Source organism: Akebia trifoliata, chromosome 6 (assembly GCF_017979445.1).
Source record: "Akebia trifoliata isolate Shusen 1 chromosome 6, ASM1797944v1, whole genome shotgun sequence".
Taxonomy (NCBI): Eukaryota; Viridiplantae; Streptophyta; class Magnoliopsida; order Ranunculales; family Lardizabalaceae; genus Akebia; species Akebia trifoliata.
In genome coordinates, this window is record NC_141380.1 from 14837761 (window position 1) to 14863717 (window position 25957).

At 37.6% G+C, this 25957-nt stretch overlaps 2 protein-coding genes and 2 non-coding genes across 4 annotated transcripts; all 4 read left to right on the forward strand.

Moving 5' to 3' along the window:
• Positions 1-5619: 5619 nt before the first annotated feature.
• LOC147400300 (small nucleolar RNA R12) lies at positions 5620-5700 on the forward strand. Its single transcript, XR_015179542.1, has one exon. It is a non-coding gene; the product is annotated as a small nucleolar RNA R12 (small nucleolar RNA).
• A 79-nt stretch (positions 5701-5779) lies between these two features.
• LOC147400301 (small nucleolar RNA SNORD24) lies at positions 5780-5873 on the forward strand. The gene has a single exon (XR_015179554.1). It is a non-coding gene; the product is annotated as a small nucleolar RNA SNORD24 (small nucleolar RNA).
• A 15386-nt stretch (positions 5874-21259) lies between these two features.
• Positions 21260-22139, forward strand: LOC147400302 (uncharacterized). Its single transcript, XM_086444555.1, has 2 exons — positions 21260-21670; positions 21891-22139. The coding sequence occupies exons 1-2, from the start codon at positions 21260-21262 to the stop codon at positions 22137-22139; spliced, it is 660 nt and encodes a 219-aa protein (XP_086300681.1).
• A 2080-nt stretch (positions 22140-24219) lies between these two features.
• LOC147400303 (uncharacterized) lies at positions 24220-25059 on the forward strand. The gene has a single exon (XM_086444556.1). It carries the CDS (start codon positions 24220-24222, stop codon positions 25057-25059), a length of 840 nt encoding a protein of 279 aa, XP_086300682.1.
• The last annotated feature ends 898 nt before the right edge of the window (positions 25060-25957 follow it).

The following is a 25957-nucleotide window of genomic DNA, read 5'->3' on the forward strand; positions in this document are numbered from 1 at the left end:
AAAGCGGATTCCGCGCACCCCGCGGATCGAGGGCGCTTTCAGTTACAATTGCAAATACTGAGGTCTTATCAATAGAATAGCACATAAAATCTCATCAATAGAAAAAATGAGGACAACTAAGAACATAATAGTCTTTAGTTGCCTAGTCTTGAAAGAAGACCCGCGGCTGCTGCTGCTGTACATGTACGGTCCCAAGACGGTAGGGGCATGTTCATAGACAAGTATAAATTTCTTGAACAAAAAAAAAAAAAAAAAAAGGTACAGAAGAGAAATTACAAAGCCAAAAGTCTTTCCACTAAGGATAAAACATAGATAAAAAAATAACCTCTTAAACAACTACCAAGCACAGTAAAACCAAAATCAGCAACTTAATACTAGAATTTGAACAAAGTTGATCATTTTAACTTAAAAATTGGAAATATAGAAATGACTTTCAGTTGAAACATCAAACCTTCACTATCAATAGTTAACAACAGAAATTCTAGCTCCAAGAGATTACTATTTTCAATATTTTACAAGCCCTTTTGCTAAAATATCTAGCCTACTTTAGTGATATAAACTGCTGTTAATTTAAAAAAAGTAATATATTTCACTTATGAATACCAACATCATCAATCTTCCCAACTTTGTGCTACTGGAATCTGCTTCTCTGTTCTGTTTCAGAATCATCACCAAATAATTCAAAAAAAAAAAAAAAAAAAAAACAATTTGTGAAAAACTCATTAAAATATTTTATATGTTGCTATAAAACAAAAAAGAATGGTTATGAAAGAAGAATTTTTATCAAAGAAAATTTTAAAAATAAAAAATAGGAATTTGTTTTTTCTAAGCAATCATACATCAGATCCAAAACATTAATTCTACAATCAAAAGAACTTTAAAGGATTCGATTGAGAGATTTCAGTAGAAGTAAAGTAACATTGATTTGATTAATGCAAAAGAAGAGAGAACTAAACTTGGAAATCTGTAAAACCCTAGAAATCTACAATATCAAAAATTTATAAGATTTGGGTGGGGGGGTAAAGTTGAAGAAATTATACCTTGACGAGTGAGGAAATAGTAGAAACTCGATTTTCAACCTGAGAGAGAAATCGAAACCCTAGAAAGTTGAAATTCGATGGCGTCTAAAAGAGATCGAAACCCTAGAGGTCAAAATCTAATTGCATCTTAGATAGATCAAAACCCTAGAGGAGAGAAATATAAGTGCGTCTGAGAAAGAGAGAAAGACAAAGAGTTGATGTGAGATACATGAGAGCGAGAGATAAGGTAAATCGTGGGTGTGGGGGAACAAACGACATCATCGAAGGACAGTCCCGATTTGTAGTTAAATTGATCCCAAAACCCAATTAAAAATTGGGTCATTTTTATTGGGGCGACAGATAAAATCTGCCGGTTAAAAACGACTGCTTATAGCAGTCGTTTTTACCACAAAATTAGTGTCGCAATTTCCCTATTATGACGTAGTGAACTAAGTCACTAATTTTTATTTCTCTTTATATTTGATCTTAGAGGATTAAGAATTTGATTGAATTCTTATTTTGTACCCTTAAAGCATTTCCAACCGGAGTCTTCAAATTGGAATCTTCTTCAAATTTTTAAGACTCCAAATCACTTTGAGCTCCAAGCAGACCAATCTTTAAATCACTTTTCCTTCTCTAAAACATCGATTACTCACTTGAATAAATGAAAGGGGAATATAAAAAATGGTATTTATTAGGGGTGCACATTGGATTGGGTATATTCGAGAATCGAACAAATCTGAGCCTTTTGGATTGGATTCATCCAGATTGAGCATGGTTTGGTTCGGGTGCAGATTGTCAAATTTTTTTTTTTTTTGATTGATTTGGCTCAGTTCCGGATTAGGGGTATGATAGAACCGAACCAATCCAAGAATCAAACTAGTTTTTATATTTATTATAATATTTATTATTTATTTAAAAATAAAACCCTTTCTTAGTTTCACTCTTTTATTCTCTATTTCTCTTTTCTTCAAGTCTAAAGAAAACCTAGTTGTCGTTCATCTCCCTCACTCATCTCGTCACTCGCCACCTTGTCGAAAAATAAAGAGATAACCCATCTCTCTCTCTCTTTCTCTCTCTCTCTCTCTCTTAACTGTGTTAGTGTGTTAAAGATAACTCATCAAAGTCTTCAACTTTATCTCCTTTATTTTTTTTTCTAACAAAAACTCATAAAAATGTACCCCCTTACCTTTAATCATAAAGCAACAAGCAACATTTGATTTTAAGAATAACTTTGATCTTCAATCATCCCTTACAAGGTAAGTGTTAAATGATTTTTATTTTCTAATTTTTTCATGATTTTTATTTTTAATGTGTTATGCGTGATGCTTTTTTATGTTGAAATGATATGTATGTTGATGCTTTGTTTATGTGTGTTATGTGTTATGCGTGATGCTTTATTTAATATTTATTTAGCTTGATTTTAAATTTTAACTATTTTAATTTTACAATTGAACCAAAGTTGGTTTGCATTGGATCAGTTTTATAGGGTAATTGGTTTGGTTCAGTTCCAATTTTGACAAAAATCGAACCAATCTGAACCATATGCACCCCTAGTATTTATAACATGTTCCATGAAAAGAAAAAGTCAAAAATGTCATTTAAAAAATGAGGGTATAATAGGTATTTGAAAAAGGTGAACAATGATATAGAGAAGCCTTAAAAAATTCTCTCTCCCCTCTATATTTGAATACATGAACGGTGAATATCCTCATTTTGAAAACCTATTGGAGTTTGGTTTATAAGCCTCCATCTCTACATTTAGAAATTTGAAGAACAGTTGGAATTGTTCTAAAATCCTTATTTATATGTTTAATAAGTAACCTTACATTGATTATACTAAAGAGCTGCTATTGGCACCCCAACTTTTACTTATTATACTACAATTTCTAAATTATTTATCGCACCCTAATTAATGATTAAAACACACCATTCAAATGGTAGATACGTAATTTTCGAATCCAAAGACCACCTCTACGAAGAGTTGGAGTCGTCATTATTCTTTTTACAAAAAGGGTGTGAATGGTCACCTAGAAGTGATTTTTTTTTTAGAAAAATAGTTTTTTTGGCATCTTGGTAACTCTCGTACGGATTAGAACACCGATCCACCTAGGATCTAAATAAGAGTTCGGTTAGAGAGAGGGGAAGGTGTTAAGCACCCCTCTCTCTCCATCAAATGATGGTAACCTCGAAAAACACGATCATTTTTAAGTAAAATGAAATAAATAAATAGTCGAATGATCGACAACTTGTACCCTAAGAAGGGATTTATTATCGACTTGGATTATAGGGATCATCTCATTGAAAGAGATGATCCTTATAGAAATCTAGACTTGAGAACATAATTTTGAAAATGTTGGCTAATGGTTATGGGCTCATTCTCATGGGTTGAGAATGGTCCTAGTACCAATTGTCTCAAAGCGAATCAAGTGAGGTATGTGCAAAAGGTGTTAAAGGATTTAAAATAACTTTTTTTTTAAATGGTTACAACCCTTACACTTTCGATGTAATCAAATGCCGATCTACCAGATGTAGGGGAGGGTGAACATTATATCTTAGAGGTTTTTTAAAAATAAAATTAAAAAAGTGAAAATGGAGGTAGAAAAGGGAAACAGAGAGAGGAGAATAGAGGAGGCTATACTTTTTCTAACCTACCTTGAGGTCTTGACTTCCTATTTCCTTCTTTCTTTCTTTCTTTCTTCTTTTTTTTTTCTTACGTCCTTAGTGGAATTTAAGAGTTTCTTTTTAGAAGAAAATATGTAGTGAGAAAGGAAGAGAGTTGAGTAGAGAGGAGTTGAGATTTTTTTAGTATTTTGTGGGCTTGAGAGCATGAGTCCTTTTTGAGAGGCAATAAGCGTATTTATAGGTTTTTTGGATTGCTTTTAGGACTAGAAATGTCAAAAGGGAAAGGTTATAAGGTAATATTATGAGGTGTAGGTATGAAAGGGATGTTATTTGGAGGTTGGAAAAGGGGTATTTGTGTAAGGTGATGGGAATGGGTCATTTTTGACCTAAATGAGTTGAATTCTTCAACCCATATGGGTTGAGTGTTAGGTAGGGTTAAGGGGTGTGGTATTTGGTTAAAAGAATAATTTGTGTAAGTGATTAGGTTGTTAGGTTTTGAGAGACGGAGGGGGGGTTTCAAATTGGGGTGTCTACACACACATTACAAAAGCTTGTTTCAAGTTATTACTTCAAAATTATAAAGCATTATAACACACAGAAACAATTTCCGTAGTTGTTTACAATTAGGATTTGGTCATACTAAATCCTAAATCTAACAAATAGAAATGAGAGAGAGAAAGAGAATTTCTATTAGCACCCCAACTTTTACTTATTCTCAAACATGGATTTATTTTTTTAATTTTTTTAATTGGGGTACAATAAGTAAAAATTAGGGTGCCAATAAAGTTCTCTTATACTATGTTATCTCATTTATGATGATTCCTTGGCTTATAAATAGATCTATGCATTTTGCACCATCTACAAGACCAAGAAATAATAATTAATTATCATTCTAAAGATTAATATACATAGTAGACCAATCTTATCTTATTTAAAATTGGACAATTATCACCGTAATTGTCAATCATCTCTAAGATTTCTAATCTGTGTGCAAGCACGATTTTACAATCAATTATCTTGTTCCTCATTGATACCAAGTTGACTCATCATGAGAAATTTTTACTCCTAAAAAAGTCAATCCATGATTTCATGGAATCCCGAATGATCATGGAAACCTCAAGAGCTTAATTTTACAAATTGGGGTGCCCGCAATACATGTGGGTTTGTGTGATTGGTTGATATTTTCTGTGGGCAATTTTTTCTTCACTCAATCTTAGTCATATCATATTGCAAATCAAATTGATTTAGATTTATTTAATATTATATATTTATCTTTAAATAATTACAGTTAAGGTGGAATAGTAGAGGAGCAATCACAAACTCTATTTTTTATATATACAACAAACCTTTAAACCAATAAAAAAATACAACTCGGTCATATAAATAAATAAAAAATCTAATTACGAGTCATCTTGATCTTGGACGAGTTCTAAAAACATGGGCCAATATTTAGATTATAGACCACAACTAAAGTCTATAAAAAAAACATAACAAAAAGATATAGAAAAATGGGAAGCCACTGAAATGACCAAGCTACCCTTGAGTCCCTTACAAATCTAGGGTTTCCCCATCCATCTATAAATACGATAACTACACAACCCAGTTTTGATATGCAAAGCGTGGGCGTTAGGGTTTTATGGAAGGTTCAATCTTATGGAGTTAGCTTGAACTTCTGAAAAAGCCTAGATTTCCTAAATTTCTTTCTCAAATCTTATCATCAAGAAACCTTCCCAGATCTCTCTCTATTGGATCTGTTATTCTCTCCAAACCCTCAAAACCCCCAAATAATTTCCACCGTAAATATATTTTATAAATCTTTTTTTCTTAGTTTAAATCGTATGGGTGATGAACATCCTTCTAGGGTTTCAAATTTTCAATTTTTATGATTTTGCGTGTGTGTGTGTGATGTTTGGTTCTTTTCTTAAATATGTTGTTTGTTGTTGTGTGGAGTGGAAGGAGGGATGATTTTGTATTGATGATGTATGATGAAACAAATCATTCGGATTCCCAATGATTGTGTTAAACATGATATCTTAACCAGCTACTTCTGACACATCATGCAAATCTCCCAATATAAATCTAAGTAGAATATTATGTCCTTTTTATTTTTACAGAAAAAAAAAGTATGAAAAAAATGCCTGTGATGTTAGAATGATATTTGCTACTCTTGATGAGGTTTTAATACACCCCATTTGATGATCTCTTGTATCCACCAAGATCTCTGAGGCTATTGTTCCATACCTTTGAAAGGCACTTTTCATTATGGGAGTTTTAAAGGCAGAGTAAATTTTCAATTTAAATTAGTTTTTTTTCACCCTCTCTTTGATGTGTTTTAGTTTTGGTTGGTTATCTCCGAGGCTACTTAATTTGTGCATGTACTAGAACACATGTGTTACAGTGTTAGGATTCATGCATGATTTAAAGTAAATTATAAATTAATAATTTAATTTTATGTTATATTTTATCATTTAAATTTTGTAAGGTTCTTTTTATAATTTAAAATATTAATCAAATTGATTTAGAAGATAATTATATAAAATAATATTTCTATAATTTTAGAAAACTAACTTAATTTTGTTTTGGTCCTTCTGCAATTTGTAGTATCATTTTATTGTGATTTTAGAAAACTAACAAACGTTGTAAAGGAGTGATGGACCATAATTTTTTATACATTTTGACAATAATGACTTTGATGATAATTAGGTTAAAAGCAAATGTGTGGGCATTTGTGGATTCTAGATTTTTTGTCAAATCACTAGGAATGGGCACGGGTGGGTTTGGGCCAGTTTTTGTTAAATCAGGTCTTGAACCTGTTCAACCTTGACTAGGGTCTGATTTTTTTTGACCCATCCTTGATAAAAATTTTAAAACCAATCCTACCCCTTCAAGGGAGTAACTTATCGAGAAGTAAATATTGGGGTACCAATAGAAGTTCCCTCATAATATTTTTTCTTGGATATCTCTTTTTTATTTAAGATTTAATGAGTCTACTCAAAATTATAAATAATTACTGAAATTATTTGAGATAATAATTTGAGGCAAAACTTTGTAATGTTTGAAGGGTGTAATTTAATCTTTAATTGGAGGGTAATAAATAATTTAAGAAATTGAAGTGTAATATATCAAGTTGGGTTGATGGTGGGGTATATCGGCCGAATTGATAGGGTGTTTATCAAAATTTTCCTCACCCCGAAATCAAATTGATTTTTCATTTTTAAAATCAAAACTGGGCAGGCCTATAGGGCGTGGGTGGGGGTCGATTTTTCAAGACTTTTTAAGGGCAAGATTTACATCTCTAGACCCTACTCAACGCAAGGGTCATTAAAAATTGTTGTAAAAACAATTGAGGCATGACTAGGGTAAATGCCTATTGACCAAGGGATCCATGTAATTTCATTAGTAAAATCATATAATAACCTATTTCTTCCTCTATTAGTTTCTTATCATGATGTCTCTTTCTCTTCTATTCCTTTCTTTCTGAACCATATTATGAAATAATAATTATAAAATAATTATTTATCACAAAAACTTTCAATAAATTCAAATATAAGATTTGATTCCTTGTAGAAATATAAATAATAAAATTTTCATCTATTTTTATGGGTGAACTTGTTTTTCATGAGTTGTGGGATTTGAACCTAACTCCTTGGTGTCATCACCCAAGGATTTTACCAACTAAGCTAGTTGGCACTAGCTAATATTTCACATTTAAGTTAATGTCAAAAATTAAAATTTAAAATTCAATTGTGTAAATCTGAAACTTGAAATTTAAAAATGTGATGACTACCCTATTTTTAATAGGATTATATTGAAGTGACCTCAAGTTGGACCTCACACCCTATCTTGAAAGTGTATGAGAATCATAGATGTTTTTCTCGAGATACAAGTGAAAAATATCTATGATTCATATCCACTTTCTTGTCAGTATGTGTGATACGAGGTCCAATCTTGAGGTCACTGCAGCATGACTCTTTTTTATTATTAATTATTAAATAATTAGATAAAAATTATTATTTATTTTGAATTTGTGTGTTTGTGATTCCATAGTAGGGTTTTTGTTTTGTTTTGTTTTGTTTTTCTAGTAATTGGGAAAGAAGGAACATCAACTATTGGGAGTTAGAAGGGGTGGCTTTACTTAAAAAACTTAACTAAGTTATTTGGTTATATAAAATAATTTTTGTGGAGAACAAAATTTTTTTTTTATTTATTATAATTATTTTTTTAAATATTCATAATATTAATATATATTTTTATTCAACTCAAAAGTTTCTAAGTTAATTCAATCTAATGGAGATTTAATTCAAGTTTTAAAACAATGTTTCAAATAATTAATACATTTAATATATGTTTAAAGGATTCTAAATATTGTAGATCTTACATAAAAATCAGTCCGATCAATCATCTAGGAGAGTTAGATGACAAGTTTCAAGAAGAAAAAACAATGAATTTTAGGTCATTTATATAATTATTATTTATTTTGTAATAGAAAACTAGGGTCAAGGGGCATGTCATCAATTTTATAAAAATACGATTTTCTTATGCATTTAAATTGTTATTGTAAGGGTAGTTAAGGTAGTTTAATTAAAAAAAATACTGCAAGAGAGTCTTTTAGACTAAGACGTTATGAATTGTGTCCTTTTGAGCCTGAATTTTTTACCAAGGGACTTTTTAGTACACATTTTTAAATAACAAGCCTTTGCGGTAATTGACCCTATAAGAAAGGCCAACTAGGTTGGAATATTTTGCCCCCACACCTCCTTAACCGGGAACTCCAACTCCAAGGCCAACATGGACTCATAAAATGAAGAAATTGAGATCGTCCCTGACCGACTTCTTGCTCAACGCCAACCATCACCCATCTCCATCACTAGACTCACACCATCAATACCATGAAGAAGTAAAGCCACCCCTTCTAACTCCCAATAGTTGATGTTCCTTCTAAACCCAAAATCCCAACCTCCAACACCCCCATCATGTCATAAAAAAGAGCTCACCGATAGCCTCTTCTTAGATGATATCAATGCCAATTGAGGAAACCTTGATATTAGAGCAGCCTCGCCACACCAAATATCATCCCAATACCACACTATTTCCTCTGACCCAATCACGAATAGGACTCTCTTACGAAATTCCAGGAGAACTTTAAGAATCTCTTTCCACACACCACAACCAAACAATAGTTTCGTACCCCTGCTCTCCCATTCAAACAGCAACACACCAAACTTAGAAGAGCCCACCTTCCACCAAAAGGCTATCAATTTCCTCCCCAAATCGCCACAACCATTTTCCTAGTAAGACTTGATTCATGAACTTCAACTTTCTAATACTCCAACCCCTATGAGCTTTTGCCCTACAAACTTTTTTCCCACTCATCAAGTGAAACTTTCTCGTCCCCAATCTATCATGTCATAAGAAATCATGAAAAACTTTTGCAACCTATCTTCCACACTTTTAGGCATTGTGAAGAGGGAAAGGAAATAGATTGGGATACTAGCAAGCACACTCTTGATTAAAGTTAATTTTCCCCCCTTGATAAGTACCTTGATTTCTACGAAAGCAACCTCCTACTCACTTTTTCCACCATCAGATCCCATAAAGCTTTACTTCTGTACTCCACACCCAAAGGCAACCCCAAGTAGGTAGAAGGAAGACTACCTAAATGGCAACCCAAACAAGCTACTAACAATTGAGGTCTAGGAATTTCCCTTGCTACGAACACCTTGCTCTTATTCAGATTGATGGCTAATCCCGAGGTCGCCTCAAAATAACACAATAAACCCCCTAAAAAGCCAACATGAGTCTCCAACACCTCCACAAAGTCCAAAAAATCATCTACAAACTGAAGATGCGATATCACTGAACCCCCCTAGACCCAAGGAGAATCCAATAATTTTTTCATTCTCACTCGCCTGACAAAGCATCCTACCAAGGGCTTCTGTAATAATGAGAAAGAGGAGGGTGAAAGCAGGTCCCCTTGTCATAACCCCCTTGAACTCCTAAAGAAACCTTCAGGAAAACCATTCACCAACACGGAGAATGTAGCTGAGGATACACACATCATAACCCATTGGATCCACCTATCCCCAAATGGCCAAGTAAGTACCTAAGAAAGGTCCAACTAACATAATTATATACCTTTTCTAAGTCAATTCTACACACCAACCCCGGCACCCTTGACCTCCCCTTGGAATTGATACACTCATTAGCTACCAGAACACCATCCATGATTTGCCTTCCTTTCAAAAAAACATTTTGAGCCAAATTGATAATTCCCGGTAACACCGTTTTAAGTCTCAAGACCAACAACTTGGAAATAATCTTGTACACCGCCCCAACCAAACTAAGAAGTCTAAAATCCTCTATGTCCTCCACACCTTCTTTCTTTGAAACAAAAGTCATGAAAAAGCAATTATACCCAAAATTTGTTAACGTAAAACACATCAATCACCTCCATCAAGTCCCTTTTCACCATCGCCCAACACACCTTAAAGAATGCCATAGAGAACCCATTTAGACCCGGAGCTTTATCCCTACTGAAATTCGCAACCACCCCACACACTTCTTCTGTATCTTCTTATAGAAATCCACCACTGACTTTACCACATCTTTGGCCCCTTCCACCTGGCTACCTTCGCACCTAAGCTTGAAAATACAATTAGCACGACTATGTTGATTTGCAACCTTGTGGAAGAACTTAATATTGTTATCCCTCTCTTTGAGCCACTTGATCCTAGACTTTTGCTTCCAACTGACCTTTTCCAAAAGAGCGATGCTTTGAAAGAGGCCTTCAAATCAACTCTAGCCCTTTCTTCCATACACAAGATTTCAATTTCTTCTTTCAAATCAAGAACCACCACCTCCCTAAGGATCTCTTTCTTTCTCAATTCTACCCTCTCCAAAACTTCAACATTCCAAATCTTTAATCTCTCATTTATTTCCTTCAATTTCAATCTAAGAACAACCCTTGGCATTCCAACAAACTCCAACTCATTCCACCAAGCTTGAATCATCTCATTAAAGTTGTGATGATGGAGCCACATATTCTCAAATCGAAATGGCTTTGGACCTCCCTTAACCAAACTGTCTTTCAAAACAATAGGGTAATGGTTAAAAGTAGGGTTTGGGACAAAAACTTCTTTAGATCTTTGAAGGTCCTACCAATTTTTGAAGACCAAGAATCTATCCAAACTATTCATAACATACCTCTCTTGATGACTAGACCATGTATATTTAGCCCCACAAAGAGAAATATTCAACAACTCATTACAGATGACAAAGTCTACAAATTCCTTCAACCTTCTAGTTAACCTCAAACCCCCCAAATTCTGAAAAGAGAACCTGATAGCATTAAAGTCACCCCCAATGCACCATGGCTTACCCTTAATACCCCCAAACGTCGTCCAGTTCTTCCTAGAAATTCATTTTTTTCACCATTTATAGTGGACCCTTACACCCCTGTGAACACTCAATTGAAGTTATTTGACACCCCTCTACACAAGATCAAGATAGAATAACCCCCAACTAACTCATCTTCCACCAAGAGGACCCTCTTATCCCATATAACCACCACCCCCCTGATGACTTAATGCTGATAGAAAACACCAACTAGTATGAATAGAGTGCTAGAGTTCCCCAATCATCACATTAGAGAATGATCAAACTTTAATCTTTTGGGCACAACTACATTTGATTTCTTAGCAAATGTAATATTTCAAGTTTTTGATTCGTATCTCGGGAAAAAATATATAATTTTGAAAAAATTTTGAAAGTGAGACTTAGGATAAAATTTTAGGATTTTGTTCTGATAATTTTTAATGAAATCTGACCTTACCATTATATTCAAAATGGTCAAAAAATATATTTTAGCATATAAGCATGCTCAAATGTAAGTCCGAACAAAAAAATTATAAAATTCTCGATTTTTTAGTTAGACCAGGCTAAAGCAATGACTTTTTGTTAAAGTAGAAATTTTTAAAATTAGATCACATCATTATGTTCTTAACAAAAAATTATAGAAAATAGACTATTTACTCGTCATTTTTGAAGCCCAAAAAGTCGAATTATCGTCAAAAACATAAACGACATCAATTTTAGGGTCTCATCAACTTGAAAAAGTGAATTTTTGTTAGAGATAAAATTTATAGAATTCGACCAGACCATTAGATCCAAAATGAAAAATTATATAAAATAGAGTATTCACTTGTCATTTTTGAAATCTGGACGGTTAAATTATCGTTAAACAAAATAATAAGTCAAATATCGATTTCATCCCACAACTTGTATTAATAATTTTAAAAATAAAAATCACTATTCAACTTATCTTCCAATGCATAAAAAATCAACCGAGAGTTTTTTAAAAAAATTTCATTTTTTTCCAACTTTCAACTTTATATTTGTTGCGAATAGATTGCCATCGACTTTCGACGAAGAAGGGAAAAACGTCCGTAACATCGACCTTTACAAAATCCACTCATTTTCTTTTTTTTTTCTTTTATCTTTCTTCCCATTTTATCAAAAAATAGTTAGAGGATACACGGGAGTTTCGAAACTTCGACCTTAGATTTTATCTACTTCGAGGCTAAACTGTCATTCGTCATAGAAGGGATCGAAATCTTTGAAACCATTAGGCCCAAAAATCAGCCGCCTCGACATTCAATCCACTTCAATTTCCACGCATGTGTTTCAATTCTATCACATAGAGATTGGTAGGGACTCTCAACTTCTATTGGTAATCATAGATTGTAAAAATTACATTTAGGATTTTAACAAAAATTTGTTATATATTTCAAAAATATAGAATTCTTTTCGTTATTTCAAATTCACGCTAGGACATGCATATCTAATATGTTTAATTGTATTTTATAACAAATTATACATGAGTAAGACATTTCACCGGGTTATTTCTTCTAGTTGGGTTTTATGCACCATTCGAACCCCATTTTGATCCAAGTTTTGTAATTTTTCAATTTAATTGATGAAAATGAATTTCAAAATTTGAAAAATGTTTTATTATTCAGTGAACTCATATTGAGTTGAATAATATTGGAAAATGAATATTGTGTTTGAAATATTAAAAATTACAAAAATTGAAAAAAAAATAATAGGATGAAATAGTAAAATGTTAAAATCACACCCAAGGGGTGATGTCAACATTTTACATTGTGATGCTATGTGTGGGTTGATGAAAAAATATCTAGGATTAATTTATTTTCTATTATCACGAGGTGACGTGCATGTTTATTTACTTTTCTGTACTATTATTTATTTTAGGTTGCGTAATCATAATTGCATGAGAGGAAACTAGATATTCATTTTCAAGTCTATAATGTTAATTTCTTATTTATTTTCAAAGAAAAGAAATGATATGTATATGTAGCTATTTTGTGAACTATTAAATAGCTTGTGAATGCTTGAAGGGATAGTTTGTCCTATCATCCAGAATAATATACTGTTCTAGGATGTACGATAAGGATAACCAAACTCATACATCGTATGGGACGCATATGAGAGTGGAGTCACAATTGAAATCTAGGTTTATTCATTTCTATCTTTACCAGTGAACTTGTAATGTAAAGGTGGTCGTATACGAATGAAATTATATATTTGGGAATCACATGCATGCTTGATAGGCATAAACGAAAATGATTAGTCAGTGATCCCTAACAATCTAAGTAGTCGAACGTTCTGACACATCGAAAAGAGACCTATTACTTACGATCACGTCAAATGACCTGCCTGAGTTGGATAAATAGTCCCGTAAGTATAGTAAACAACGACCAATCACAAAATCATGAACTAATACTTTATTATAAAACATCATGTCCTAACTTGGAGCGATCCAGTCGTAAATCCCAACACTTTAATTCCACTACTCTACCATTGTGTATTATGTATCTGCTGTCTTATTTTGTTTTATAAAATGAAATGCATATTTAATGTTTCCATTTTGTCAATTATTAGATTTGTATAAAAAGAAAATGCTATAGTAAGTACTACTAATTGATATAATGTGAGTTTAAAAAGGTTTAGTTGCTCATTCCTAGCTATATGTACTAGTTAATCGCAGTTTATTCTATAAAGCTTTGCATATGTTAAAATGATTTAATATGTTTATTCATTCATGTTAGGAGAGGTTATTGGCAAAAATTATTTGCTTCCCTATTGGGTAACCATTGTTACTTACCCTTTTCTTTTCTATTTTTTTTAGTTTCAAACTCGAAACTTGACGAGACAGGTATAGAGCACGAGTGAGAATTATCTGGTAGGTTAGATAGACGACCAGAATTTGTTACCTGGTGAGTACTGGGGTTATACCCCCTAGTGGTGTCAATTCTTCTAGGTAGTATTATGTATTTTGTTTTAAGCGTTAAGACTTTTGTTAAAGTAAGGAATTTTTGTATAATCATGTATTTTGTTTATCCTTCCGCACTCTAATCTATCGTGCATTATTTGATGTCTATAGACTTCCATTATTATTATATTTTTTATGTATATATACAAGATATAATTATATTGTTTATCAGGTGAAGCAGGTATTTAGTGCCTTGAAATGCTAACATAAACAAAGGAAACCATGTCGAATTTTTTATGCATCACCTAATACCTCAAGATTTGACATAGGGCTTTGTGTTAGTGTTTCGGGGTGCCACAAGAACAATCATTGCTTTCATCGAAGCATGCTTTCTTCTATTGTTAAAACCTCTAACATTCTAAGAGAAAATTTTTCGCAACATTAAAAATTACCAATTTACACCCTGATTTCCTATCTGAAATCGACTTAATATGAAACTTAACTATGGACCTCTGTAAATCCTCAACCTCCCTAAACCGATAACTATTTCTCTTCTTAGAGTCAATCTTAGCACTCTCTAGTACTTGCTCCTCAAACAATTTGTCCTTCCGAATTGGGAAACATTCAAACCCCAACCTGGCTGGACTCGATAGATTGGTGCCACTTCAAAAAAAATTTCCTTTTTCTAGCTATCCATAACTACGTGGAAAAAGTTATAGACCTTCTCCTATCTTTTCAGGGATACTTCTAACAGTATACTGACATCTTCTTGATCACTTTCCAACAACATCCCCACTGTCAAGCTTATATCAAATAAGTTTTAAATCAACCAAAGAACAAACATTTGGCAGAAGTCAAAATCTGGCTGTGTATTAATAGTAACACCAACAGGAACACCATCGGCCAAGCTTTCCATCTTTAATTCCTACACTAAAGATGAGTATTGATCATATCCTACCATTACTAACACTTATTCCTATTGCCAAGCTACTTTTGAAGGACACTTTCGAAAGTAAGCTTTCCCCAAGTCTTTCAAACCCTCGAAACACCCCACCAAGCATTTTATACACCCCACATTTAGTATTATATAAGACAAACCTGCCAAAATTACTTGAGAAAATCAGAGTTGGCACTCCTTTGTCGATCAAGAGACCAAAGTTTTCCATCTTCACGACATCTACTAAAACCGAGAAGACCCTTAGCAGCACAAGTTGGAGATCAAACTTAGCTCTACTTGCTGCCTAGAAAACATCCTCAAGTTGAGCAATGTTGCATCTAAGCAACACTTTCATCTTTTTAAGAAAATCATCTCCCAAGCTGGGCTTCGGATTAGGGCCCAAACAAACCACATTTATTTTCCCGACCTGCTTGGTATTATTAGACACTACGTCAAGGCCCAAGTCAATAACAACCTTAGGTGGGCTGGGCTCATAGAGCTCATATGATAGCCCGTTCACATCCTCTGGGCTTGTTAAGAAAATACTCTCATTAGGCTCAACTATGCCCTTCCCGCTACAGGCCCATCTCTACAATACAGTGAGTCTGGGACCACCAAATCTTTCGAACTAAATATGCTCTCGAGTAAATCGAAACCTGGCAATAGGTTAATGACGCATGACTTGAAATCCCCTCTAATCTCTCAAAACTTTTGAACGAAGTTAAAGGTTTCCAACCTTTTCTTCCTCGTGAATTCCATGCGTGCAACGTATTGTCCTTTCCTACACATTTTCAACTCATCCTTCTTAACCATGATAATTGTCTTTATGTTAATCATGTTTGAGTTAATTCCATCCTCTGATTCCACTAACTATGATTCCTTTAACCAGACCTAGGTTGGCTCATTTTCCACATCTTGCTCTTCTAGAACCTCCAATGTCATCGAAAGACCACCAACCTCCACGACCGAGTGAGCCAGAGCCAACGAAATGCCATCCTCTGCCACGTATGTCACTGCCGTACCAACCAATTCCACAAAACCTCCTAACTGAAGTATCTCTACCTCTTTGTTACTAAGCCCTTCTTCGACACCCTTGTCAACCCCTACCACCACTGAAATCCCCTCAATACATTTGGGGATAGTATTGCACTCTCCACCCACCTTGATTTTGGTCGTTCTCAAATCAATTTGATTAAAAGTAGTCTTATCCACCTCACTAAGGCCACAAAATTCCTTTTCAATTTTTTTAAACAAAAGTTCACTCTATAGCTGAAATGGAAGCCCTCTCAACTCTAGCTACACTGGACATCCCACCTTAACTTTGATAAGCCATTACACCGAGCAAACCAACCTGAAAAACAAACCCATTGATTCTTATTATGAACATTCCCAACCTAAGCAAGAAGTAAAAAGCCTCAGGAGATTCTAGAAAAACCACAACTCTGTTAACTTCAAATGAGATTAAGGGTTTTTATACTTTGTTAAAACATGTAAATTTAATGGCCTCCTCCACATCACCCCAAATTAAATCCAGATTCTCCGCTTAACAAAATAGAGCCTTCTTCCACTTCCAAAAGGAATTATCCTATTTCAAACCATTAAACACCCTATTAGGTTTGACCACATACTCTAGACCTTACCAATTCCTTTTAACTTCGACATGAGGCCCCACCTTGTTGTTCTCAAAAAGGGAAGTTCCAACTTTAGTGAGCCAGGGTTTTTGAACCCTAGGTCCCACAACCCCATTGCCACTCCCCATAACCACACTTCCGTTGACCAATTTTTTCCCTTTGCTTTGCCCCTACAAAATCTCCAACACGTTAATCACTTTCGGAATATGAACTCCTTCCCATTAAGCTAATTGGACTTCCAATTTAGAGGCAAGATTCTTCCAACCCAACCTCCTAACCTTTCAAGAATCCACAGCGAGTTATTCTAATGCCTGTCTAAGAATTGATAAATTCTTAGAAATCTCTTAAACTCATTGAGCTCTCCTATGCCTAGCTTGATACTCCCAGGTGCAACTGATTTGCTTCAAATCCCCTTCTCCATAGCGTACCCACTAGATTTCAACAACAGATCAACCAACCAAACCAACTCATATGACGCAAAGGATAGAGAAGACTTATGTTTCCACGCTTTCTCCCACAACATCAGTGTTCTCTGATTCTTCAACTAGAAGGACTTTAGCTAAAAAATCTTCTTGTCCACTTGGACCAAAGACCACCCTCAAACGTTAGGTGAAATCACCCTACACCTCTCTCCATTTTATGACCACTAACAATCTATATATTCAAGATTTTTTAAGGACCCCTTCGTTATTTTTTCTTATAGGTTCGACCCCTACGTGGCGCTATCCTTGTTTCGTTTTTCTAAATTATTTTTATGCTTTTCTCGAAGAGTCGTGCTAGAGTAACATTGAAATGTACATTGTGGGGGACATTTCTGACGTGGATGTGTGTCAGAACCATAGATGCTTTTCATCAAGATACAAGTGAGATCTTGAAGAAAGCATCTATGGTTCTGACACACATCTACATAAAAAATGTCCCTCACGACGTATATTTTAATGTTACTTCAACATTATTCTTTCTTGAATTAATCAAAAATATTTTTCTATAAAGAGAGGAAAAAACACAATGTAACCATTATTTTTATTTGAAAAAAAAATATTATCTCAATACGCATTATAATATTTTCATTATTCTTTTTTTATATTATAAATTACACTTAAAGGTTCAACCATTAGATAATCACTAACCATTGTTTATCGTATAATCTCAAATCAACCAACATGTTAATTTTTTCACTCCTTTTATATCTCTCCATTCTCTTCTCCCTAGATTTTTTGAACAATGGCCATGGTAACTCAATTAATTAAGAGAGTAAGTACTTTGCATGATAAAGATGTGTATTAATAGTATGATTAATCATAAAAAGTATTATGTTCTTAGTTTTAATTATTTTTATGCTATCTTAAAATAAGAACTAAAGTGTTTAATAAATATGTGTGGAAGTATCGAAATTTTCTATTTAGTATAGAAGTATCAAGTGTTTTTTATTTGTATTAAGGCTTAAATGTTGATAAACATGTATAGAAGTATCAAATTTTCTTAAATTTGAAAAAGAAGAGTTCAAAGATGAAAGTTAATGCTGTTGATTTTGAAAAATGAAATATAAAAGGAGTATACTATGAAAAGTGTAATTACTCACAAATATTTGAAAGTTTTCTATAGTGTTGAACTCGAATAATACTCGTATCACATTTCTATCATTCTTCGACTTTTTGATCAAAATTTTAAATGAATTGCTAATTGTATACTCCGAATCGTACTCAATCAAGCTTATTTCAATTTTTCATACACCAAATTGCTAACTATGGTACCAACAAATGGTTGTCGATTATACTTGCCTAGTTTTCATCCATGTGAGGCTTGAACCTTATATTTTGCACTTACAACCTATACTCACCCCTCAACATCCAAATCATTGGATTAAACATTTAAGGGGTAAGTGAACCCTAAAGGAGTATGTCACGTGTCATTTTTTTGGATGAGAACATTTAACTTATGATACCATTTATCAAATTTGAAAAAAAAAGAAACAAATGGTTACTCTAGCAACATGGGCTCATGCCAGAGAAGTTTCTCTACAGACGAACATCATTGTTGTAAGTTTGAAAAAAGAGGGGGCATTCAAACTACGACCATAATTTACATAGAAGGCTAATCCAAGGGTACAAACTCAAACTGAACCTAAATGAGAATTGGAGAAAAAATACTTGTTTGCAATTCAACAAGTCAAAGAGAAACACAAGGAGCTGTTACACATAATTAATGTTATCACACTCCCCCTGATGATCATAGCTAAAGCTGCCATGCTCAAATGTCACAACCTTCAAAGACTATCAAACACAGCATTAAATAACATAACAACCCATTGAAGTAAAGGTTTGATTATCTCACATTGTAGAGATTGCATGCAACATCCTAAACCTGAAATACATAAACATCCAATATAGTGAGATTCATAACTCTATAAAAGACATATGAGTGTGTTAAATCTTCATCATCTTCTCAGCCTTCACAATAGGATTTTCCTTAGTTATGGCATCTTGGCCATTACTCTTGTAATCAAACGAGCACTCGTACTTCTCATAGTACTGATGAACAGACAAACCCTCACAACAACACTTGAATCTTATCAAACCAACCCATTTTTGACAAACCATGCAATGGTTCAATAGTTACTTGTCCACCACCCCAGATGATGGGCCGTCCTCAACGCTTGGAACACCACTTTCTTTCACCTTGTCCAACCTTTTAATAAGATATTCAAATTGAAGAGAAGTCGATGATAAAGACATGTTCTCAGATATCAAAATGACGGGAGACGCCTTGAGTTGTTGATGTTTTACAAAGATGAATCTGTAACACTTGGAGCAGAGGTTATTGGTGGCAACACTTCCGAAAAAGCTGCAGTCGTTGCACACAAGATTGAGCCTTTTGGTGTTTGGCATTCAGTCTCTTCAGTTTCTCTTTTCCAGCTTTCTCGTGCTATGGCTCACTAGTAGTAACTAGAAGAAACCCTAAACAACTAGCACCCACTCAAACATAGTTAGAACCCCAGAAGATCTCTAATGCTCAGAGGTCCCCAATTCAAAACCCTACAAAGCGCCTAATCCTTTGTTGTTTACTCTAGACTTCAACCTGAATATCTTATCAATTATATTTCTCCAAAGTTTCCAATTAGTAACACTATTTAACACATGTGGATCAAAGTGTTCCTCAAAATTCTTATCTTTTGTCTTCTTGATCGATATTCACAAACCTAAAAGCACAAGAGTATACAAGAAACAAGGAATCAACTATCTATAAACGAGTTTGTTTATCAATTTTTTATATTAATCTAGCAAAATCAAGAAAGTCAACCAAATGTAAGTAGCAACAAACCAACAACCATAACCACCGACCTTTGTACTATATATCCAATGAACCATGATACATAATTCTATAATTAATAGCTCCATACAACCACTCTTTCTGTAGATTTGTTGGATTAATTTCCACTTACCCTCGCTATTGCAAGACTAATATCACCAATGTTGCCACTCCATTGATTCCTCATAATCTTCAACAAGCTTAATGAATAATCCCTGAGAATCCATGAAATGGAACTAGTGAGCCTTATCACAAACAATTAAATAATCTGCCTCTCCAATATCTTCGATACATAGTGTAGGGGAAAATTCTAGAGCACGGACACGTGGCTCGGATAAGGTCCAGGATTAATGATTTTAAGGTCGGAAGAACCGCGGCTCTTGCTCGGTTTATTAACCCCGACGAATGCGTGGATTCTAAGCTCGGAACTAAGCCATCAGCCGCTGAAGTGGTCCGGGCAGCTGCCTCATAGGTCGGTAGGACAGATTTGACATGTGTGCCAGTGATAGAGAGTCAGTCCTGACAACCCACGTCATGTCAGACCAACTCCGATTTTCTCATAAGTGATAGGGCAGTTGCAACAACTCCTGCAGCTGACATGTCAGGGAGTGGGTTAACTGCCCAAGGTCACTTCAAAGGATGGCACAGAAATCGAACCAGATAAACGCCTATATAAGGAAGAAAACTTCGAGTAAAAGAGGTTCGATGCTCCTTCTCTAAACACACTACACAGATCAATTGGCTAACTTGATCGTCGGAGTGGGCTGTTTTGCAGGTCCCCGAGCTTAAAGAGAAGGAAAGTGTAGAGCCATTTCGTGCATCTACAATTTGGCGCCGTCTGTGGGATACTTACAAGGAGAAAAATGACCAATATGGGAAGAGCTAGAGGCGAAAATCGTGGAGAGCCATCAAACCCACTACCAGCAGACTCGCCCCCAAACGCACCGGATCCAATGCTAGCAATGTACAACTTACTCACGGAGATGAGAGAGGAAATGCGCAGGGGGTTGGAGAAACAAAATGATGAGATAGTGAAAATAAGAAGGGAAAATGAAGAGCTCAGGCAAAGGTTAGGCGAGCGTGCGGAGACCGAGGAAGGCCTAGGGGCAGAGCAGAGTAGCGACCATCCTGTTCGAGCGGCAAGAACGGAGGTAGATTGGACTGAAGATTCAGCAGCAGTAAAAACGCAGCAGGGAAGCTCCGAAGTTAAAGAAACCATGACGAGGAAGGAAGTGGAGGAGATGCTCAAAAGGAGGGATGAGGAATTCACGCGAGGAAAGGATCCCGCGCAAAAGGTACGGAACGCAATTCGGGAACTCAAAGGGACACCATTCTCGCAGGCGATAATGAAGTCAGAAACCACCCAGGTCGTTTCCACATGCCAAAGTTTGAAACTTATGACGGGACACGAGATCCCATGGACCATATACTGCACTACAGAAGTCAAATGGTGCTTTACCAAAATGATGATACGTTGCTCTGCAAGCTGTTCCCGTCAACCTTGAGGCTCGGGGCCATGATGTGGTTCCAGGCCTTACCAGCTGGGTCCATTACGAACTTTTCTGAGCTGGAAGAAATGTTCGTTGGGCAGTTCGTGCACCTGCGAAGGAAGAAGGTCGGAGTTAACACTCTATTTAACCTTCGACAGGAGCCCGGGGAGAGTATTAGGTCGTTCGTAACCCGTTTTCGAACGAGAGCCCTGGACGTAGAGGGCATGGACGAGGCCACAGCATGCGCGGCGTGCATCGCTGCGGTGATCCCGGGAACACGGTTGCATGAGTCCTTGATCAAGTCTGATCCTACTAGTCTAGAAGATTTGTATGCGAAGGTGGAAAAGTACATCCTGGTGGAAGAATCTGTGAAGGGCAGAAGAAGAAAGCACCCAGACAGTGGCTAACAGCGAAGGAGGAGTAGACGCTTCAAAGGTACCGACCCACCCCGGAGTGGAAGGAAGTAAGAAAAGGCGGAGAGATTCGAACGAGCAGTCGTGGTGAAAAAGAGGTCGGGTGTATACCCCGCTCAACGAAAAACTATCCGTGATACTGAGGCACATAAGGGGGGAGCCCGATTTCGTTCAGCCGCCACGGGGGTATAAGGGGAAACCCGGAAAACCATTCTGCGAGTATCATGAGGCTGAGGATCACCCTACTGAGGACTGCTACAGGCTGCGCCATATCATCCAGGATATGATCGAAGCAGGGAAGCTCAAAGGTTATGTTTCCGCGGGAGGAAGGAGAAGTGGGGAGACTACCGAGAGAGCTGAGCGAAAGCCCGAGCAAAGAAGGCCAGCTAAAGGAGGCGTCGAGAGACGAAAGAGCGCAGGATAGTTCATACCATCACAGGATTATTAGGGGCCGAAGTGCCGTCTAGACGGGAGATTCGAGAGAAGGTAAAAAAGATCCGACATATGGTCGGGGTTAACAGTGTGGCGTCAGGAGTACGGGTAGTTGGAACGACAAACCACGGAGCAGATCCCGGGCAATCGTATTCACAGAGAGTGACCTAAGGGGGACGGCAGGGCCCCATCAGGACGCGTTAGTAATCGCGCTCCCAGTGGGAAACGTCGAGCTCCGAAGAATACTTGTGGATTCGGGGAGCGCGGTGGACATTCTCTTCCTAAGCGCGGCTAAGAGAATGGGGGTTTCAGGTAGTTTGGAGCCAACGCCGACCCTCGTCTATGGGTTCAACGGTGCCGCTAGCAGTTCGGTAGGAGAAATCACACTCCCGATCTCAGCAGGGTCTAAAGTGGTAATGACAAGATTTGTGGTAATAGATGTAGACTCGGCTTATAACGCGATCTTGGGCCGGAGATGGATACACGAGATGGAAGCAGTCCCGTCTACCTATCATCAAGTTATTCGTTTCCCGGGTAAGGAAGGAATAATGGAAATCAGGGGAGATCAGGAGATGGCGCAGAGGTGTTTTCACCTGGTTTTGAAGCAAGACCGAGGCCCTGAGGCCGTCCCACTGAAGAAGAGAAAGGTAACTTTAACTGTTAATGAATCTTCGTAGCAATTACAGAAGCAGCCGCTGCGCGAGCAGCGAGTAACAGTTGAGGAAGTCGAAGCCGTGGATCTCGGGGGCGATGGAGGACAGATAGTTAGTGTTGGTACCACGATGTTGCAGGAGGAGAGGGTAGCACTACTCCAACTTCTGAGGGCAAACAAGGATGTATTCGCATGGTCATTGGAGGACATGCCTGGGATAGACCCGTCGGTGGCGTGTGTCATAGATTAAATGTCGAGATGAAAGCTTCCGACCTATTAGGCAGAAGCCACGGAGGCTGTCGCCGCGCCTCAGGCAGGGGGTGAATGAGGAAATCGAAAAGCTTTTGAAGGCCGGGTTTATCAGGGAAGTAGAGTACCCAGAATGGATAGCGAACATATGTAGCAGTGCCGAAGAAGGATGGAAGGGTGAGAGTGTGCATCGACTTCACGAACCTGAATAAGGCGTGCCCAAAGGATAGCTTCCCGCTGCCAAGGATTGATAGGTTGGTCGATGCCACTGCTGGACATGAGAGAATGTCGTTTATGGACGGATATTCGGGGTATAACCAGATCCCCCTAGCAGTGGAAGACCAGGAACGAACATCATTCATTATCGAGCAAGGGCTGTTCTGTTTTAATTATGCCGTTCGGTTTGAGAATGCCGGGGCAACCTACCAGAGACTCGTGAAAAAATGTTCGAAGGATTGATCGGGAAGATTGTGGAGGTATATATCGACGATCTGTTGGTAAAAAGCAAGAGAGCGGGAGACCATCTGGCAGACCTTAAGCAAACATTTGATCGGCTGAGGAGTTTCAAAATGAAGTTGAATCCGAAGAAGTGTGTCTTCGCCGTTTCCTCTGGGAAATTCCTCGGGCACATCATCACCAGGAGAGGTATCGAGGCAAACCCAGTCCAGATCCGGGCGTTGGTAGAAATGCCGAGCCCCGCTAACCAAAAGCAGGTGCAGAAGTTGGCAGGGAGAATAGTTGCGCTGAACAGGTTTATCTCCAGGGTATCCGATCGATGCCGCCCGCTCTTCGCGTTATTGCAGAAGGAGAAGAATTTTGCATGGAGTACGGAGTGCGAGGTAGCCTTTAGCGACCTAAAGAGGTATTTGGGGCAGCCACCGATCCTTAGCTCTCCGGAAGAAGGAGAGGAGCTGGGGATTTATCTGGCGACCAGTCCATCATCGGTAAGCTCAGTTCTCTTTAAGTTGAAATGGGACGGGAATATCCTATTTATTACGTCAGCAAAACATTGGGCGTATCGGAGGTTAAGTACACCAGGACGGAGAAGGTGGGATTGTCGCTCGTTTACTCGGCGCACAAGCTCAGGCCTTACTTCCTTTCCCACCGCATCCGAGTTGTGACGGACACCCCGCTGAAAGAAATGATGCACAGATCCGAAAAGTCGAGGAGGATGGCGAGGTGGGCTGTAATCCTCGGGGAGTACGACTTACAATTTGAGTCCCGGACAGCAATAAAGGGGCAGGTATTGGCAGATTTCCTTGCGGATTTTCCGGTTGAGGATCCGAACTGGGAAGAGTTGGAAAATGAAGACGAAGGGACGGAAGAAGTGGAGCTATGGGACAAGCAGGCAGGATGGAGAATTTTTGTCGATGGATCGTCAAACTACTCAGGCTCGGGGGTGGGAATAGTAATTGTAACACCGAGCAATGATAGGTTGGAAAAGGTCATCAAACTCGGGTATGGGCCATCAAATAATGAAGCTGAGTACGAGGCAGTTATCCACGGGCTGAGAATGGCAAGTGAGTTGAAAATCGGCCGGGTAAAACTATGCACCGACTCTCAACTTGTAGCCAACCAATGCAACGGGAAATTTGAAACAAAGGACGAACGCATGGCGAGATACCTGATCTCAGTCAAACGAGAGATTGAGAAGTTCGACCAAGTGGAGATATGCCAGATACCCAGGGATGAGAACAGGCATGCAGATTCATTGGCTTACATTGCCTCAATGCTAGGAGAAACGGAGGGACGGTCTTTACCTGTGGAATACCTGCCTATAGCAAGCATCGAACATGAGGAGAGGGAGTGCGCACAGGCCGAAAGAACGTCGGGATGGATAGAAAAATTCACTCAGTATCTGTGCTCAGAGGTTCTGCCAGCAGACAGGGGGAGGCCAGAAAATTGCTTCGGCAGGTCGGCAAGTACACTCTCGTTGGGGAGGAGCTGTATAGAATGTCTTTCGGGGGACCACTTCTTAAGTGCCTTTCTAAGGAAGAGTCCGAGCTCATAATGGCGGAAATCCACGAGAGAATCTGCGGTAATCATTCGGAGGACGGTCGCTCGCCAACAAGATTATCACTCAGGGCTACTTCTGGCCAAGAATGCAGGAAGACTGTAAGAGGTATGTGAGGACCTGTGATCAATGCCAAAAAACATGCCCCCATGCATCTGCAGCCAGCCAGTGAACTCCACCCTATGAAATCACCCTGGCCGTTCTCGATATGGGGAATGGACATTGTGGGACCTCTGCCTCGGGGAAGGGGGCAAGCTATTCATCCTAGTAGCCACGGATTATTTTACTAAATGGGTGGAAGCTGTTCCCCTTACACGGATTCGGGAGGAAGAAGTTGTCAAATTCACGTGGGAGCACATCATAACGAGGTTCGGGATCCCTTATGCACTGATCTCTGACAATGGAACTCAGTTCAAGGGCAACCGCGTGCAATCGTACTTCAAGGAATACGGAATCCGTTCTCTGCAATCGTCGCCAAGATATCCACAGGGAAATGGCCAAGCTGAAGCATCAAACAAGACAATCCTCGCAAACTTGAAGAAGAAACTGGAGGAACACAAGGGAAGATGGGTAGACGAGCTACATAGTATCCTCTGGGCGTACCGAACCACGGCGAGAAGGGCAACAGGATTTACTCCGTTCGCACTAGCCTACGGAACGGAAGCCGTTATTCCAACCGAGATACAGGTTCCTACAACAAGGACGCTAGTGGCCGAGACCGAGTTCAATGACGAATTGGTGGCACGAAATTTGGATTGGTTGGATGAGACACGGGAAAGGGTCATAGAAAGATTGGCACGGTACCAACAGGTGTTGAAGAGGTCTTATGACCGGAAGGTGCGTCCCAGAGAGTTCAAAGTCGGAGATATGGTTCTACGAAAGGTATTTTCTAACA

Excerpts from the sequence above, each read along its gene's own strand:
- LOC147400303 (XM_086444556.1), top strand. The coding sequence starts at position 24,220 with ATGGCGAGGTGGGCTGTAATCCTCGGGGAGTACGACTTACAATTTGAG.
- LOC147400302 (XM_086444555.1), top strand. The coding sequence starts at position 21,260 with ATGGTGCTTTACCAAAATGATGATACGTTGCTCTGCAAGCTGTTCCCG. Across the intron at positions 21,671-21,890 it reads ACATCCTGGTGGAAGAATCT|CCGCCACGGGGGTATAAGGG; the intron begins GTGAAGGGCAGA and ends GATTTCGTTCAG.